Genomic DNA, 18,152 nt, shown 5'->3' on the forward strand with positions numbered 1-18,152 from the left:
GGAGTGATACCCGGACCTACTCTTCTTTTTGGCAACATGAACGCTCATCACCCTATTTGGGGCGGGCAGCGTTCCGATACCAGAGAATCACCCTACTACATATTTTCGAGGAACATGACCTTATTGTCCTTAACAACGCTGCAAATATCTTATTTAATGTGCATACCTCCTCACTGAGGTGGCCGCAGTAAGTCGCTCCTTCGTCAACCGTTTTCAGTAGAGTGTTGACTCCGATATGTACGGCAGTGATCACCATCCCATCCGAATAGGCTCCAGCACCTCCCAGCCGGCTGTAGCCTGTCGTCCTAGATGGATATACGAGAAGGCAGACTGGAACGAATACACTAAAGCACTCGCGAGCTTTCCCGAAATTATGCAACCACCCATTTGACCGATTTGGCCAAAGTGATCCACAATTTTGCGGAATCGTACAAGCTATCGACCTGGTAGGAAGGCTCTACACTGCTGGACGGATGACACCAGGAGAGCAGAAATCTTGAGTTGAGCGTATTCCCATTGGCCACTCTAACAAGCAGGGCCGTCCATTTTCAGTTCATTGAAAGCATTTTCAGTCCCCAACTGACTGACTCAAGCTTTCCTTTCAAATGATACTCTGAGCAATTCTCGCTGAAACCAGGCCGCCATCGGCACCCATCGTTAGAATTCCAATTTTATGTCACTGATCGCTAGTTTTCGATAAAACTTTAGGGTGGTCCTTTCGATTTTCTCAAATTGGTGGACCCCTCGTACGCCAGCCAGCTAAACAGTTTGCGAATAAGCCCATTTTTTGATAAATCTTGGGTATTTCTTCACGTGATATGTCTCATATTTCCCTTGGAACACAAAGCATACTTGATGGCATCGTATAGATAAAGGATATAGCTTTCATTTGAAATTAAAAAAAAATTGGCGCCCATTTTGAATTTCACCGCCATCTTGAATTTTGTTAGAAAAATCGATTTTTCACCATTAGCGCACCGTTCGTTTTAAATTCTGAGATCACCATCAGAGAGCTGAGGAAAAATTGCGTAAGATAGGTTACAAAAGCTAGGTGAGCAATGGTATTGACCCTATGAAATGAACGATTTTTTAAATAATGTTCCACGATTTTGGCGTATATGGCGAGTGCAATCAATGCAAACATTATTTTTTTGTACAACAAAGAAACAAGTTTTTAATCGTTTTTAATGGGGTCCACCAATTTGAGAAAATCGAAAGGACCACCCTAAAGTTTTATCGAAAACTAGCGATCAGTGATCGCCGATGGCGGCCTGGTTTCAGCGAGAATTGCTCCTCCACTGTTTCGTTTCAATTCGACAAACCTTTCCTTTCATCGCAGCAAGCGTAGTCTTTCATTTCTTTCTTGCTGCTTGTGCATCGCGCGTCGTAAATCAGAGCCTCACCACAGAGAGCTGGTCTTTCAATCGGTAGTCTCTAACTGTAGGAACTAATTGATTCAAATGAACGACGTGGTGGCCCGCATAGTTTCTCTATCTTAATTTATTACCTAACAAGTTACATACATACTATTGCAAAAATAGGTAAAATTCAATTTGAATTTTGATAGACTTCAATGAAATCAAATGAAACGAAGTTCTTACTCTTTCATTTCACCTTTCTTGTTCGCTGCTTTCAATCAGGTAACGAAACGAATGAGTGTGGAATTTTTACACAACAATGGAGCCTGTCACGGCAGAATGCAGACCAATGAGAGGACTGGGGGAGGAGTTGATGATGCATTTAAAACTGGCCCACAGTAGATCGGATGTACCTCTGCATCTACGCCATTTCTTGCAGGAAGGTGTAGGAATGGTAATTTTATGACAGAGAGTTAGTTATTTGATTATCAGACTGCTTAGTGCCTATGTAAGGAAAGGCGTGCTATAATGATGGAAGAATGGAATCGTAGGTAAATGGATTTGTTGTTCGTTGCTGGTTCTAGCAAATGCTATGAACTGAATAGGTCAACTGTGATAGATTAAGAGTAGAAGATAGAAGCAAGTAAATTATTCAACTACAAAGTATAAGGAAATGTACGGGCTTTGGATTTAACCCATGACCTTCTGCTTATGATGCAGAAGCGGAAGCCATTAGACAATCAACCCCGTCAACTAAAATAAACTCCATTTTCAAAAAGGCATAAAGTTGTTCAATATATGCATCAAGCCCACCCAATTTAGGAACATTCATTGCTTTCATCAAACAAAAATGTTCAATTATTCCATAAAATGTAGCAATGTATATGTAAAAGATTTAAAAAGGCGATTTCTAAATAAAAATCCAACTCAAGATCAATTTTCTGTGACAACAAATCTGAGGAACATGCAAGTATTATAATAATCCCCTTCGGACATACCGTGGTCGTGTGCTTCTCATCTCCCGCTCCACTCGAGCAGCCAACGGTCGCTGAAACAAAGGAACCTCAAACCGACTCGTCTTTGGTGGTCGTGGACCAGAAGGAAACATTTTCTTAAACTTCATCTTGATGTCGTCGTCCGTAACGTGGAGCAAAGAGGATAAAGGAGCGCACGGGTCTTATGCGGAGTTTCCGCTTTGCGTCGTGCAAGTTTTGAGTAGCAGCAGCAGCAGAAAGCAACGTCACTTCATCATCGCTCAAGAATCTCTAGTCAAGTGAACGAGAAGCAAAATTGATATGAAAATTTAAATATAAATTAATTTTACCTCTCATCCCTTGCCCTCCACCAGTCGACAATGCAACGATCGCTCTTCGGGTAATGCCTTTGAGTGTTTAGCATTTGTTTAACTCGGTCTCTCTGGTGCAAATTTGGCTTGACGTTAGTCTTCTTAAATATTGTTCGAGATTTGAAGCATAGCGCATTGCTGAAATGAGCTCAATTAGATTACATAATTTGCTTCGAATATGTACCAATCACAAAAATGTGGATAAATATATTTGATGCATAATTACATTTTTGAATGTAACGCATGAACAGGATTCTTATGAATACCTCTGTTTCCAAAATTGTGCCTATCAGCCAGTGCAGACAAATGGCTAGCCTCTCCGGGCCCATCTCTATGAATTCAGCTTCGATACTGTCCTTACCAGCAGCTTTATAGTTCAGCTGGTGAATGGCAGCAGTTTATAGTTCAGCTGGTGAATGGCATCTTTAACCTCCCTCAAAGTGGAAGCTGGTTGGTTTCCATCGTCCGCAGTACTGACGAAGGCATTTCCTCCATTGCCTCGACCGTCATTGTCTGTTCTCTCAGCACCATTCAGGTGTTCATCGAAGTGCTGATTCTACCTTTCGATCACTTCACATTCGACCGTCAAGATACTCCCATCCTTATCTTTGGACATCTCGGCTCGCGGCACGAAGCCATTGCGGGATGAGTTGAGCTTCTGATAGAACTTCCGTATTTCTTGAGACTGGCACAGCTGTTACATTTCTGAGGAACTGAGAGGCGGAAGTTCTAACCACTACACCAGATCCATTGCCTAATTTGGCTCTGTCTGTGACATAGGTCTTCATAAAGACATAAAGATTATTTTATGAGCAGTATCCTACATTGCGGGTCAAAGTGTATTGCATACAACATCGCAGAAGTGAATTCAATTATTTTTCTGTCACATAATTATGTGCTGTTAAATATCGACTTTTCTCAATAATCGCTAAATTATTCCAAGGCATAGCTCCGGTGCTGGAAGCGATTCCGGAGAAACAATCAGAAAATACATTTTTCTCATCGGTTTATTTGTGGCGGATGCCGGGGGCGACAACGAGGAGAAACGATGTGCTCAATTTGCGCCGGAGCACCGTAAACGTGATGCCATTCCGTGTGACAGAATCGACCCAGATTGTGAAATACGCGGCGGCGGTGATGATAATATGAATGCACCCATGAGGAAAAATGGGGGCGGAAAATTAACGATATCGTTTTTCAATTTCCTTCCCCGCTTCAATGGATGGTGGCATAAGCGCACAGACATAATCATTAGCTGAGCAGATTCCGAGTGAAGATTGGATCGGAAGTTGAAGCAGATCGCAAGAATTGATTCTTAAACAATATGATTGATTGGAATTTGAATAGGATAATTGGGAGTATCTGCAACAAGGCGCTCACATTGATCGATAGGATGGAGTTGAAGCAGTAGCAGCTCGCTTTGACAGGCTACAAATAAGAAAAAAACAAATTGCCGAGCCTCTTCGTCCCAAGCTTGTAAGTTGGTAATTCCTATAGCAATAATGTTCAGACAGAAACTGCATCAGGTAAAAGTTTACTGCCTAATGGTTTCTATTATACCAATCTGACACATTAGTCCGTTGGATCTACTTTTAGAGGAGTTATCATACTTTTGAAGTCAACCTCTAAGCGCTGTCTCTTCACAAGCGTTGCATTGAATCTTGCAGAATTCGTAGTGATTCGAAAGTTATTTTAGTCGTTCTTATGAGCAGGTTGGCAGAGAATACTCTGCGATGCGAAAATGAGGCGATTTTGACATTTTTCTGAGGAGTAAAATAACACTCAAAATTGTCAGCACAAGTCCCCGAACGATCCGTGTAAAAGTGTAAACAAAATGCGAGGATTTTTCTGGTATTGTTTCTCTCTTGTTGCTATGCTCACCTTTACTCATATTTTAAACTGTTGAGCGGCCCACCCGAACAAAAAAGCCCTCACGGAGTTGTGGTGACACTCTTATATAATTAAATTTTGCTCTGTTGTGTTTTGTCCTGCATCTTCCTCGCTTATTTTTCGTTGCCTCTCTGCTAAGTGTTTTTTCGCCCCCTCGCAAAAAGGCAAAGGTAGCACGCTGCTCTAGAGTATGTCACCGAACTCAGACATAGACGTTTCCAGGATTTCCGTCAGGTGATGGCAAGCGACTTTGAAAGTTTATTTACGAATTTTACGCAAAGTCGATTATTATACACAACCTCTGCATCCTGTTTGCATGAAACGGTAAACTATTAAGTACATCGATCTTATTGTATATGAAAAGTGGAGTCTACAACTCGTCTTGGTTCAAACTGTTTTCTGAGTAAACTGATGGGAAAAATAAATATTATAACAATTTCCTAAAATGGATACATTCTATCAAAAAAATTCACCAATGTTCATGATATTTTTTTATCATCTTTTATTGCAAGGATTCCTCCGTAAACTATTCAAAAAAAAGGGTTAATAATTCTTCCTAAATTGCTCTAGTAATTTTTATTTTGATGTTAACTACATCTTACGGCAATATACTGGGTGTCAATTGAAAATCTAAAATGTTGCGACCGTCACGAAATTATGTAAGATTTTTAATGGTAATAACTCAGCCATTTATCGGTAGGTTTTCCATATTTTCCCACCAATCGGTCGGAAATTTATACAACATTTTACTCGAACGGAGAAAACTTTTGATTTTTGACGATAGACTGTCGAAAATTGGGAAAATGTCGACCCCTTTCTTATGCAACTAAACTCGTTCATATTGTTTTCCACGATTCCTTTGGGTTGGCTAGTGCACTATAAAAGCAGACCAATTTCTGCTTCGCGCATTCTTCTTTTGACGTTAACTACGTCTTACGGCAATCTACTGGGTGTCAATTAAAAAACTAAAATGTTGCGTCCGTCACGATATTATGTTAGAGTTTGAACTAAAGGAAGGCTGCAACTATGCAAATCGACTAAAATTCAAATGCAAAAAAATCACTTGGCGTAGTTAATGTCATGCGGTCGTGTCTTGAATACAACCCCCTCTGATTTTTTCCAAAAGTTCTTTAAATTATACTTTTTTTTAGAATTCCTTCAGGAAAAATAATCAGAATTCTTAGAGAAATTCTTTCAGGAATTATTGTATTTATTTGTGTCTTGGAATACCGCCAAGAAATTTCTTTAGACATTATTTCTAATATTTTTACTGGAGAAGAAGATTTTTTAATACGTATTCAGAAATTTCTACTAGAATTCCAGAACCAGCATTTCAGCATGGCTGTGCTTTGTAGCCGCGGACTCTAACCACTCGGCTAAGGAAGCCCCGCTCAACAAACATGTGCTTGAAGTAAAGCGAAGAAGTTTGCATGGAGTTAACAGGAATTTACAGAAACATCAGAAGCTTTTTTGAACTTCACGGTGTAACGATGTGAAGTGCTTATCATGTATTTTTTTAGTGAAATGTATATGTGTTTGTTTGTAACCATCAGCTTTGCTTGAGTATTGCTCTGTGGCTTACTTTTATAAACGTTATTCGAATATTATAAACAGATTTTCGATAAAATATACTCAAAAAATCGCTACTCTTTGATATTATATAAAATATACTCTCGAACTCCGACAACTCTGAACTCCTTCTTAGCACAAAAAAGAAGGGACGGTCTAAATAAGGCCTGGATTTAGTCAGTGCTAAAAAAACAACGTCAGCCAAAGAAATTTCACTGTTTTCCTCTGTGAATCACTGCCAGGATGGTATAATAATATCAATTTATATTCTCTGAAAATTCTGTCCAGGGCTGCTATTTTCTAGGAATTGTGATGAGAATTCTTTCAGAAATCATTCTCTAATTTTATCAGAATCGTTAACATACTGCCCATAAGTTTTCCATATGGAAAAAGTAGACATTGAGAAAATAGCGTTTAAAGTTCGAAGTCTTTCTTCCCATACAAATTTTCATGATTTTCTTCTACATTTCTGCAGGCCATAATCATCAGGCCCACCACACAGATAACTCATTTACCTTCAATTGATCAGCAAAAAAAATATAAACTTAAACATTACTCACGTTTCGCAATTGCTATGAGGGTTGAAAGTTCATGTAGAGACTGTTATGGCTTTGGTTTTCAATATAGGACTACACCAACTTTATATTTTTCCACAAAATTTTCAAACAAAGTATGAATCTTACGATGAAAAAAGGTGATGATTTTTATAAAATCCTGCCTTTCTGTGAAAATGCTTCTCTTATCTCTATCTATCTGAAGATCATCTTCGATTAGACTCTATAACAACTATTATATAAGATTATTAGATTATTAAGCAGGTTTAAAACATTCGTTTAAGAGAAAGCGTTCCAAATTCCATCAAAAATAGTTTAACTTTTAAAAATCTTTTACTTCTCATTAAGAATAACAAATGGAACATTTCAAACTAGAATTATGTGTAAAACGTTTCAAATAGCTATTTGAACTTTTGAAAAGAGTTCTAAGGATATAGCTGCAAAACCAGTTAGAATTTTTATAAATTGATTTTTTCCGATTTCAAGAGTTTCTCCATAAAATCTTCAAAATACTCATCTTGAATTATATTCTGACATACTTTCAAGATATTTTAATGAAACAGATGATTGCCTCAATTTTCTGTTTTCATATCTACGAATTATCTTTGAACCTGTGAATCATGAAGCGCCTTTCTTGAATATGCTTCGCCCAAACCTTACAAAGTGCGTCGCGCATTTTGGCGCTCCCTAAAGGTTGGCGCTCTTGACCAAAACCCATGAAGAGCCCCTTATTTGCTCTATTCGAATAGTTCCATGGTTGGTTGGTTGGTTTGACTTTATTAACGAGATTTTTAGCCCTGGGCTAGTTCATCTCGGGACCAACGGCTTTACTTCCCTTCCGAAGGAAGTCGTCACTATAACTTTTTACGTCATAAGTGACTATGTTCCATGGGTGAATAACATTTTTATATGGTGAGTCTGGATCCTCTCAGCAGCCCTTGGTTACGTATCCTAGGCTTATATTGAAGCATTTGAAGCAAACTTAAGGAGGCTGAACAACTACCGATGTTGAAAACACCAGCGTTGGGCACCGACCTTTTAGCAAGGTAATAAAACGCGAACTTAATTTAATTAGCCTATGCTGTAAAGCTGTAATATATTTGTCTTTTAGCTTTAATATATACGATAATATCTAATTAGTACTTACAACTTCGGTGTTTTACACTGAGGAACAAAAGGAGGTTCCTTTGCGCCCGGGCTATATATTGTTTTTATAATCTTTGTTTTGATATTCATATTTTGACAGCACGGGTGCAGGCATAAAACACACGAAGAATGGCAGACACAAACATGACAGTGTATAGGGGTTCACAACACATTTCTCACGTAACAACCATAAAACTAAACATTACATATACTTCGCAATTGGATTAAATGGACAAATTGATGTGAAATTTGTGAAAAAGTAACACGTCTTATCGCTGAGAATCGAACTCACGACTCCCTATTCACTGGATAAGGCACCACGAGATGACTCATGGACGCAGAAGTTGACCTGAATTCGATTTCAACTCAAAAATCACATGATCCACTTCCGCAAAGCACACCTCTTTCGGAAGAATACTATGCCCATCGCAACACAACGCTTTCTATTGTATATGCAATGCCTAGCCAAGAGCGCATTCGACTCGAATTCTGGTTAACTTCTGCGTGAACAGGGAGTCGTGAGCAAGGCTGGAAAGCATCAATGTAAATAGAGAATGTCGTGTAACTTTTACATAGATGCTTTCCTCACTGTCATCGGACGATGAGACAATGACAGAGATGTTTTCCATATTCTCTTTCATTTTTCCGTCGCTACGGTTTCGACGGAATCGTAAACTTGATAGTTTTTAGTTCATTATCTGGTATGATTGTTATTTATATCGCTGGAATCATTGAAGGATATCCACATAACATATCAAACACATTCACTTCCTGAAATTCTTCAAAATGAGATAGAAGCTTTAATAGCAGAACAACATTACAATTGCTCCGTCATTGTGACGTGACGAAGTGAACACATAAAATATACCTTCATCTAGTGACAGTGAGAAGATTCGTTTCGTCAGTGTCGCAAGTTGGTCATGATACTTTACAGTCCTGGTCATGAGTTCGATTCTCACTGAGAAGATGTGTAACTTTTTTTGGCAAATTTCAAATCAATTTGTCCATTTAAACTGATTGCGAGTATATGAAATGGTTAGTTTTAAGGTAGTTGTTCAAACTTTAATTCGGCTGATTAGCCGTGAATCGATAAATGATAATCAAAAGGTATTAAAGAGGCTACTGTACACTCAGCAAACATTTCGGCTAGCATACCAAGAAGTTGCCAAAGTTCATTGCTATTTGGGAATCTACTATAATTGGCAGCTTGAGCATCGTAATTTGGGAAATCCGTGGGTTCTTGCTGGTGGATGCGGTGGATGGACTCACCGGTTACGTTGACGTCTATTCCCAAATTACTTTAACATCGTATGCTAATCATGCACTCTTCAAGTACAATCATTGAACCCTGCTGATTGCTAAGTAAATTGTACCCAGCAGGAACGACCCAGTAAACACAAATTGTATACGATAATTTATAAGAGTACAAAGACTACATGCAAACTGAGCTTATATTTGGCCATAGTGTTCGCCGTGCAGAAGTGCTTCTTATTGCATAGTTTCAGATATTTCTGTTTAGAAAAACTCCCCATGCCAATGTGAAGCATGGAAGTTCCCAAATAATTCTTTACCCTAGTTACTTCCCTAATTTGTCCATTTCACGACCATTTTGCTTGTCCTTGAATTCACACCAAACATTGTAGCTTGCCCCGGAAAATCCCAGGATTTTACAAAACTATCTATGAATCTTCTATTTATCTATATGAAAATGGAATGGTTTTTATATGTCACTAGTTGACTTGACAACGTGTCAATGGATTTACACAATTCTTTCACTGTTGCATTCATTCAGGACTCTGATGTGTTCGTGTGCAGAAAAGGTTTGATAAAGTCTCCGGAAAGGTCCCAAAAACGGGGGAAAACTTATCTGTCATTTTGTATGGGAAATTTCATGACATTTTTCAACAGACTACTTGAAATTTATCGGGATCGCTAGTGTGCAATAAAACTAATATTTTTTAAATTGATGTATAGCTCAAACTATACAATATTATTTCAATTGAGTTTGAGGAGAAACTAGCTTTTAAGGCAAAAAGTTAACCCTGTAATACCCAAGTTTTTATTTTTGATCTAAATATTATTTTTCGTTATCTAAAATCGTTCTTAACACGTTTCTGGCAATGATTCATTTTAATTCGCAAATTTTGGAATTTAGGTTTTCGATTATTATAATTTTTATTTTTGAACATCCCTATCCTTTTTCTTTTTTTCTTTCTGGCAGCATCTTCTTGTTGTTGATTTTTGACAATAATAAAATATTAAACGTTTACGGTACTTTTGAAAATATATATTTTTTTATTTTTTTTCTGGACCATATTTTATTTTCCGGGTAATTAACGGAAAACAGGTTTGAAATTATTTAAATACAACTAGGCTCTTCTTATGTGAAAAGTTGATTGTAGAAAAGTATAAAAGGCTTAATTTTTTGTATAACACGTTAATGATCCCCAGGCCTTTGTACGTTACAAAAAGTACAATTTTTTAAACATTTTTAAAAAATACAAAAAATATTCAAAAGTCATTAAAACTTTCCTTATGTGCGTGTTATGAGCCAAGGTTCAAGCCAAAAATAAAATCATTTTTATTTCTGAGCTACGAAAATATATACAAAATTCCAAAGTGTAATGGCGGGGTTGGGTATTAGAGGGTTAAACAGTAATCTTTAATTTTTAGTCCTTGATGTGCCTTTCATTTTTATGAAGTACCTTCCTGAAAAAAAAAACCTTAAAGCTCATGGTGACTGGTTTCGATTATGAATAGGAATTTGTCAATTCTCGCTGGAAAATGACCGTCGGGTATGCGCAATCTACGTGTTTATCACTGGAAGGCTCCCTCTTTCGCATGTATCGATTTATGTCATTTGACAAAATTCGCGTCGCTTGCGAGGGAAACACTTCAATCTGGCTTCTGTTGCTCGAAATTGAACCCTTCACTCCCTTGATTGTACCTTGCAGCTAAAACTTTCAAGTTCTTTCAGAAATTGTTTTTGCTTCTTGCATCCTCGATAATGATCCAAAACATCTCAGCAGCCATCAGCATTTTGGGAGATACTTTTGTGCCCATAACTTCATAACAGTCACATTCGACATTTTTGACAAATTGGGATTAATACCATGGAGAGCCATCAAATGATGATAACTTTCGATCTACTTACTAAAATCTGTGAGATTGTTCTAGAAAATTAGAAAAACCATTGTAACCGCATAACAGTCACATTGAGATTATACATGAGCAACGAAATTTCTATCAAAATTATTTTCTGACTATTCACCCAATATGCGATATGAGTTGTACAAAATTTCAGCTTCAAATAAGCTCTTTTGAATTGTTAATGATTTTTTGAAATTTTAGTTTCCTCCCATACTGCAGTAAAATGCAAACTTGGTATCCCATTTATTCAATGCCTACTTTTGTCGAATTACAAATATGCAGTTATGGGCAGTTTTGTCCGTGTTCAAAGCGGTTCGTCTATTTGGGTCTACATTTTGACATTATCATCATTTTGTTTCATCGCTTCACGGTTTCCCACTCATACAGCATCGATCCACAATTAAATCAAACTAAATCGCATTCACTGGAAAACCTGGTCGCTTACGCTTAGTTTTTTATGCTTTCTCGCAATCATCAATCGAACACATTCCTGCCGGGACACATAAAAGGATTCTGAATCATCGTTCACGTCAAGCGGCACCACACCACCACCAACCGAAGAGGCACCAACTCTACCGAGCATAGTTGAACTTGTCCTGGACGTGAACAGCCCGGACAACTTTGTCAAGTACTCATTGGTTTGCTACAGCTCCGGTTGCATCGACCCAACCAATATCGCCAACATATGCTGCCCATTTTAATCAAATTCCAATTTAGAATCGGGAAAAACGGGCACAACAATAACGCAATCCTGCAATTAAGTGGTCCCATTTGGCAATCGGTTTGTCGTTTCGGTTTTTGTATCAAATAGATTGAATTAGCGAAAATATAAAAACCTTTCACTATTTTGCTGTTGTGGTTTCAGCAATGGATATATTGTACCGGTGTAAGGTTAGTGATAATTACAAAATAGGTAAATTTTCAGCTATTCAATGTCAAATAAGTAACGAGATGATTCATTTCCAGAAAAAACGGAATTCTGCGAACAAATTCCATGTAAGCGTCATAAAATCGACCCTCAAAATATTCCTATTTTCACCTGAACAACATCAAAAAGAAATCACAGGCTTGGTAATTTATTAGCAGAATTCCCCCCACATCCTTTCCATTTGGTGAGAGCGTGCTAATTGCCAATCATACACACATCCGCGTAGCTACTGCCACAAACACAAATTCCATTTGGGGTTTGATTTCTGTACCATCGTGGGAAATCGGCGAAATCATTGGAAAATAATTATTACTTGTCACTCCACGCGAACCATCAATGTTACGGTTATTGATGGCAACAGATTTTTGCAACTTTAACGAAATGAGAATGCTCCTTAAAAAAACAAAAACTACTCCATGATAAATGAAGTTATTTATCGAAAACATGTATTCCATGATAGTTACATAAACAAAACATCTTATCACTTGTCATGTCTGTATAGCATGCATACTATTATATGGTCTTTGTTAAACCAGACAAGAAGATGTATTGGATTTGTAAACAAAACATCCTCTTAACTCAAGTTTTTCCGAAGCCTTTACTAATTTCATAAGTACAGTTGAATAATAAAACAGAATAATTCCAATTTTATGGCAAGTATTAAATTATTTGATATCCTAAATTCGTTATGTTTCTATGGAGCCTTGCTTCACAAACCGTGACCACATTTTTCGTTCTTTATGGGTCAGACTTTCATATACATACATATAAATTATTTCAGAAAATTTGTTGTTTTACCGGTACTCCTGAAGGTATTCATGGAGCAATTTCATTTATATATGGAACATGTCACAAATTGTAACACTAATTAACTGCTTTTATCATGGAGCAGTTTTAACTTTCAATGGATCATTTTTTTTAATTGTGCGTTCAATAGGCTGCCCCCCATAATGGTCTACGTGTAGTAAACGTACGGTCCTAATAATAAAACGGAAAATTTCCCGATTTCAGGAACTTGTTGAGCCTCCGCCGGACTTTGCTGCCAATCTGCTGAATCATTTCGAAACGAGCTTCGGCATGACGGAACTGGACGTGTACCACTTTGTGCGCTACAATATGGTTTGCTTCCCCAGTGGTTATTGCTTCAATCCGGATGATGTCGGGAATATTTGCTGCCCTTTTTGAGGAGCTCAGCGGTGATATCGATTGGATTTTTATTTGCTTCGTTTTTTTTTCTTGTATTGGTAGATATGATACAGGAGTTTTAATGCCATATTCCATATGCCTAATATGAACTGCATCAATAAAATGCCTTGAAGGCAAATTCAATACTCATTGATATCACAGCCTAAGGTAACAGGGTCATCAGAATAAAATCTTTTTTGTGTTTCCTTGTGTTCTGTTCCAAAATATGTATGAAACTGTACTGTTTCGAAATATGTATAAATATGTACCGTAAAACGGGGTAACTTTGATAGTTTTTTCGAAGATAACTTGAATATCTATGCATGCTGTTTCAAAGAATTATAATTTATATTTTTAAAACAAGTACTGGCATCCTACCTATCGAATGCTGTTGATAGATTGCCAAAAGATATATTTTGAATGGATATATAATTTTTCATATAATCGAAAGTCGGTTTTCTGTGTTGGGGTAACTTTGATAATGGAGTATGCATCGAACAAAATTGAATGAATTACGAACATTTGTAGGGCATTGCATACCTATAGGCGTCTAACGTTATATGGAAATTTCTGACTTAGATTACAAAAATGGTTCTAGTTTGTGAAAATGCTTTTCGCTAAGAGATTTGAGACCGTATTCAACTTCTATGATAACTAGGCTGCCAAATATAAGTGGCCAACTATTCAAAAGTACATCAAATAGTGATCGTACATCAGATTGTTTGTAAGCGTTTCAAAAATGCTAAAATTGTGTCAATTTTTAATATTCGTGTAAAAAGCCTCAAATGGTCTCGATTCAAATGAAAACAGCTCCTATATGGAGTATCATACTAATATTCTTCAGTTTTGCATTCGTTTTGCTTAACCGATTAACAGAAATTATGATATTTCGTTTAGTATGTGGTGGGTTACGCACTATCAAAGTTACCCGCATTATCAAAGATACCCCGTTTTACGGTACAAAAAATATTTCAAAATTAGAATAAATTTTGCATTACAAACTTAAATGTTATAATTTTTTTGGTCAAAACAATCCAAAAAGCTGAATTTTATTGAATAAAGAAAGGGGCAGTAAAATAGAAATTTTTGTTTTGCTTAGTTTTATTTAAGGGAAAAACTTATCAACTTGCTTTCAAAAGATAGCTATATACAGAAGCCACCAAAAATCACGTGATCATTTTTCTTATGTTTCTGTTTTCCCCACTAGATTGCATTCCTACAATTTCCTCATGTATCATGTCTCGTCTACCGAGAAGAATATTAAGGCAAAGTGGTTCTGCAAATGGAACAAATCCTATTTATTATTTCTGAATTGTCAGCAGAAGCTTATGATTTTAAATAGTATATCAATCAAAATTAATCCGTTGAAGGACTGCCACTTACTTTACTTTTGACGTTCTTGGGGACATGATCTGCGCACAATGTTATGCTAACAAACTCAGTCCATGACTGCCAGCCTCCAATTTCTCGATCAACCCACACTTCCAAGATCCACTTGGGCAAACTAACTTGCTCGTCGCTCCTCTTCGTCTTGTACCAGCCGGAATCGAGGTAAACACCATTTTTTGTGGGATTGTTGTCCCACCCATCGTACCCTTCTAGCCTTGACCACTTTCTGGACACTGGGTTCACCGTAGTGTTGCGCAAGCTCGTGGTTCATTCTTCTCCTCCATACGCCGTTCTCACAAACTCCAAAGATCGTCCCAAGCACACGTCGCTCAAAAACTCCTAGCGCTTGCAGGCCCTCTTCGAGCATTGTCCACGAATCATGCCCGTAGAGGACTACTGGGCTTATCAGCATCTTGTACATGGTACACTTAGTACGGAAGTGAAGTTAACCAGACCCCAAGGTCTTGTGAAGTCCGTAGTGAGCACGACTTCCGGCAATGAAACGTCTTCGAATTTCTATGCTGCAGTTGTTATCCAACGTTACCAACCATTCGATGTAGATGTACCGTTTTGATTCATATTACGGACACTTAAAAGTCTAAGTCTGTAGTCAAATATCCACTTAAGGTCTACAATAGCCCTATTTAGCACGAGACATGAAAAATGAACTGTCGCACGATATGTATTGGAGTTCAATATCAATTGTCCCTAATTACAGGTTCCCTCTGGAACATCCGGTGGTCCCGGAAGTAGTCACTGTAGTCAACTATCCATTTTGAGTCTACAGTTGCCCTATTTACGACAAGACATGAAGAATGAGCCGTCGCATGATATGCTTTGGTGTCAAAATCGAAATGTCCCCTATGCAAGGTTCCCCCGGGGCACTGGGCGGCGCCATGAGTGGCCAAATCTGTACAAGACTCATTTTCAACTTATAATAGGGTATTTTATGATAAGCTAGGGAGAAAACAATATTGCGCGACATATTTTGAGTGAATAAATTGTTTGATCCCAATTCGGATCCACTACCGGCACCGATTCCGGGTAAATGGCCATATCTTGGTTGTTTCTGGACCGATCTTAATACTTGGCGCACCAATCGCTTCAGAATTTGATCTTCTATCTTCATGTGTAGTAAAATTTTGATTTTTTAGCCGAGACCTTTGCTAAAAACACGTCATAATTTTACTGCATAAGACATGCTTCCGGAAATCCGGATTATCACCGGTATCCGATGGTCATAGTTCATCTCCGTGGATGCACCTCAAAACTAGATTAGTTGACCCGTCCATTACTTCTTAAAGAATTGAAATCGGTCAATTTTGGTCAAAGTTACAGCATTCCAAAGTTGGCCCAATTTTTGCCTGTCCCAGTTATTTTGACAACCCCCTGTATATCAAATATTCCATCATTTGCGATACCGTCGTTGGGGGTGACAATGGGTCAAAAAGGGATATGTGCGATTTATTTTTTGAATAACTATCGCAATTTTACTCCAATAAACTTCAAATTTGGTGTGTATGTACTTTGATGGTACATTAACAACTGTTCAAAAAAACAAAGACAAATATTTATTCACAGCGGCACCACAAATGAATGAAAAATGACCCAATCTCACCCCATAGAGGGGGTGACATTGGGTCACTATAATTGAAATAACTTGTTTTTGAGAATATGATTTCAAAACCATTCACAACTGAAAAATATTGACAAAAAACGATGCAAACAAGACAAAAAGATATCTAAGATGTTTCATAAGTATGATAAACTCACTTAAAAGAAAGATTATACTGAAAATTGAAGAGCTTTAAGAAAAATATGTAAACCCAACATTCATCGTCAAGTTTACATAAATTTTCTTGGTTTTTCCCTCAAATTGTCTTCAAAGTCTCATCCCCATTGCTTTAAAGCCCATTCAGTATCCCCAAAGGTGTACTGTGTACAGTGATTATTTTAAACCTTCGCAAATAGTTAAATTTCGGTGCGACATTCCACGATCAATAAATTTCAGGCTGAAGTTGACATCATAATCCCTGTATTTCAGCGATCCAACTCATTTGTACTTCCGTGAGATGTTTCTATAATATGAAAACACTGATAAATAATCAAATTTAGAAAAAAACACCCTTTTGATAAAAAATTACGATGTTGCTGCGCACGAAACACAGTTGCTGGTTTGAGAAGTTGTCAAAATGCGTTGTATTGTTATTCAATGCACGGAATACTCAAGTAGACTTGTTTGATGTTTCAGAGATGCTGTATTTAGAAAGAATAAACACATCTTAATGAAAAAAGAGAACACCCGGCACCGTAAAATGTCAAAAAAGTGGACTTGGAACTTCATTTACTATCGTTTTTGCTTGACCCAATCTCACCCCCATTTTCAATGTTTTAGACATCGTACCGAAAAAAATGATTTTTTTTGTGGGAAAATCAAACAGATTCCGGAAAATACCTGTGATGTGTAATGAAAAGACTTTCAACATTCTACTAATACAACGATAGAGGCTAGAGTACATGCGTGATACTTTGTACAGGAGAAATATTATGTTGTAAATTTTATCTAGTTTCAACATGTAAGTTTATTGATGTAGTACACACAAACTACTATTTCTAAAAATGTATATTGTTATGAATTATGTGTAATAATATGTTCCCTAACATATGAAATATAAATTTTAGTAATATCAGCGTTATTAGCTGAAATATTTCACAAAACATATTTTTCCGTTTTGACCCAATCTCACCCCCTAGACCCATTGTCACCCCCATCGACGGTACTTTAAAAATGGGAAGGGTACAAAAAAGGGGGGAGAGCTCACTGCAAATCTTATTACAACTCTTCATATTGTATTTAAAGTTTAAAACATTATATGGCACATGAATTCCCCTGTCCTGAATAAAAAACACTGTGTCGGTTTATTGATTAGATTAGATTTTTAAATAAAAAATGCAAAAAGTTCAAGTATATTTTAAAAATGACCTGGGGCAGACACGAACATTCTGAAAACGCCATTATTTTTGTTTATTTTTATACTTTCAAGCCTGGGGTGTCCGGTCTCTGTGCATTCATATCGACTTTTTTTTGTCGAACAGTGTAATCGAGAAGTCAAATCATCAATTGAAAACACTCAACCACTAAACAGACGTCTAATGCAGTTGGATATTGTTAATTTTCATACATTTCGATGAAAAATGCTTATTAAAACAAACCACGAAAGTGCAAACTTTTGAACGGCAAAAATTGAAATATTCGTGTGAAAGGTTTCCTATACAAAGAAGAGTGTCCGGAATTAAAAGCTTTCAGTAATATGAATCAAAACGGAACTCGTCCACCACCTCGAACTCATCTCCGTCGAGCATCACGCGTCTATTAATGCGAGCTCTATCGCGCTCGGTTATGCTAGCCAGCAGATATTTCGTCTTCGACGTATTTACCTTCAATCCAACTCGATCTGCTTCACGTTTCAGCCTGGTATACTGTTCAAAAACCACCTGGAACGTTCTTCCGACAATGTCAACGTCGTCTGCAAAACAGATGAACTGGCTGGATTTATTGAAGATCGTGCCCCGCATGTTGAAGCCTGCCCGTTTCATAACACCTTCTAGTGCAATATTGAACATGAGGCTGGAAAGAC

The 18,152-nt window shown here is 37.4% G+C and overlaps 1 protein-coding gene across 6 annotated transcripts in view; it reads left to right on the forward strand.

Moving 5' to 3' along the window:
* Positions 1-13,264, forward strand: part of LOC5566825 — a 28,319-nt gene extending 15,055 nt beyond the window's left edge. For all 6 annotated transcript variants that reach the window (XM_021842405.1, XM_021842406.1, XM_021842408.1 and 3 more), the window contains exon 4: positions 12,952-13,264. In XM_021842405.1, the coding sequence (XP_021698097.1) occupies positions 12,952-13,125 (174 nt within the window). In that variant the 3' untranslated portion in view covers positions 13,126-13,264. The remainder of the gene's footprint in view (positions 1-12,951) is intronic.
* Positions 13,265-18,152: the final 4,888 nt, after the last annotated feature.

Source organism: Aedes aegypti, chromosome 2, assembly GCF_002204515.2.
Source record: "Aedes aegypti strain LVP_AGWG chromosome 2, AaegL5.0 Primary Assembly, whole genome shotgun sequence".
Lineage (NCBI taxonomy): Eukaryota > Metazoa > Arthropoda > Insecta > Diptera > Culicidae > Aedes > Aedes aegypti.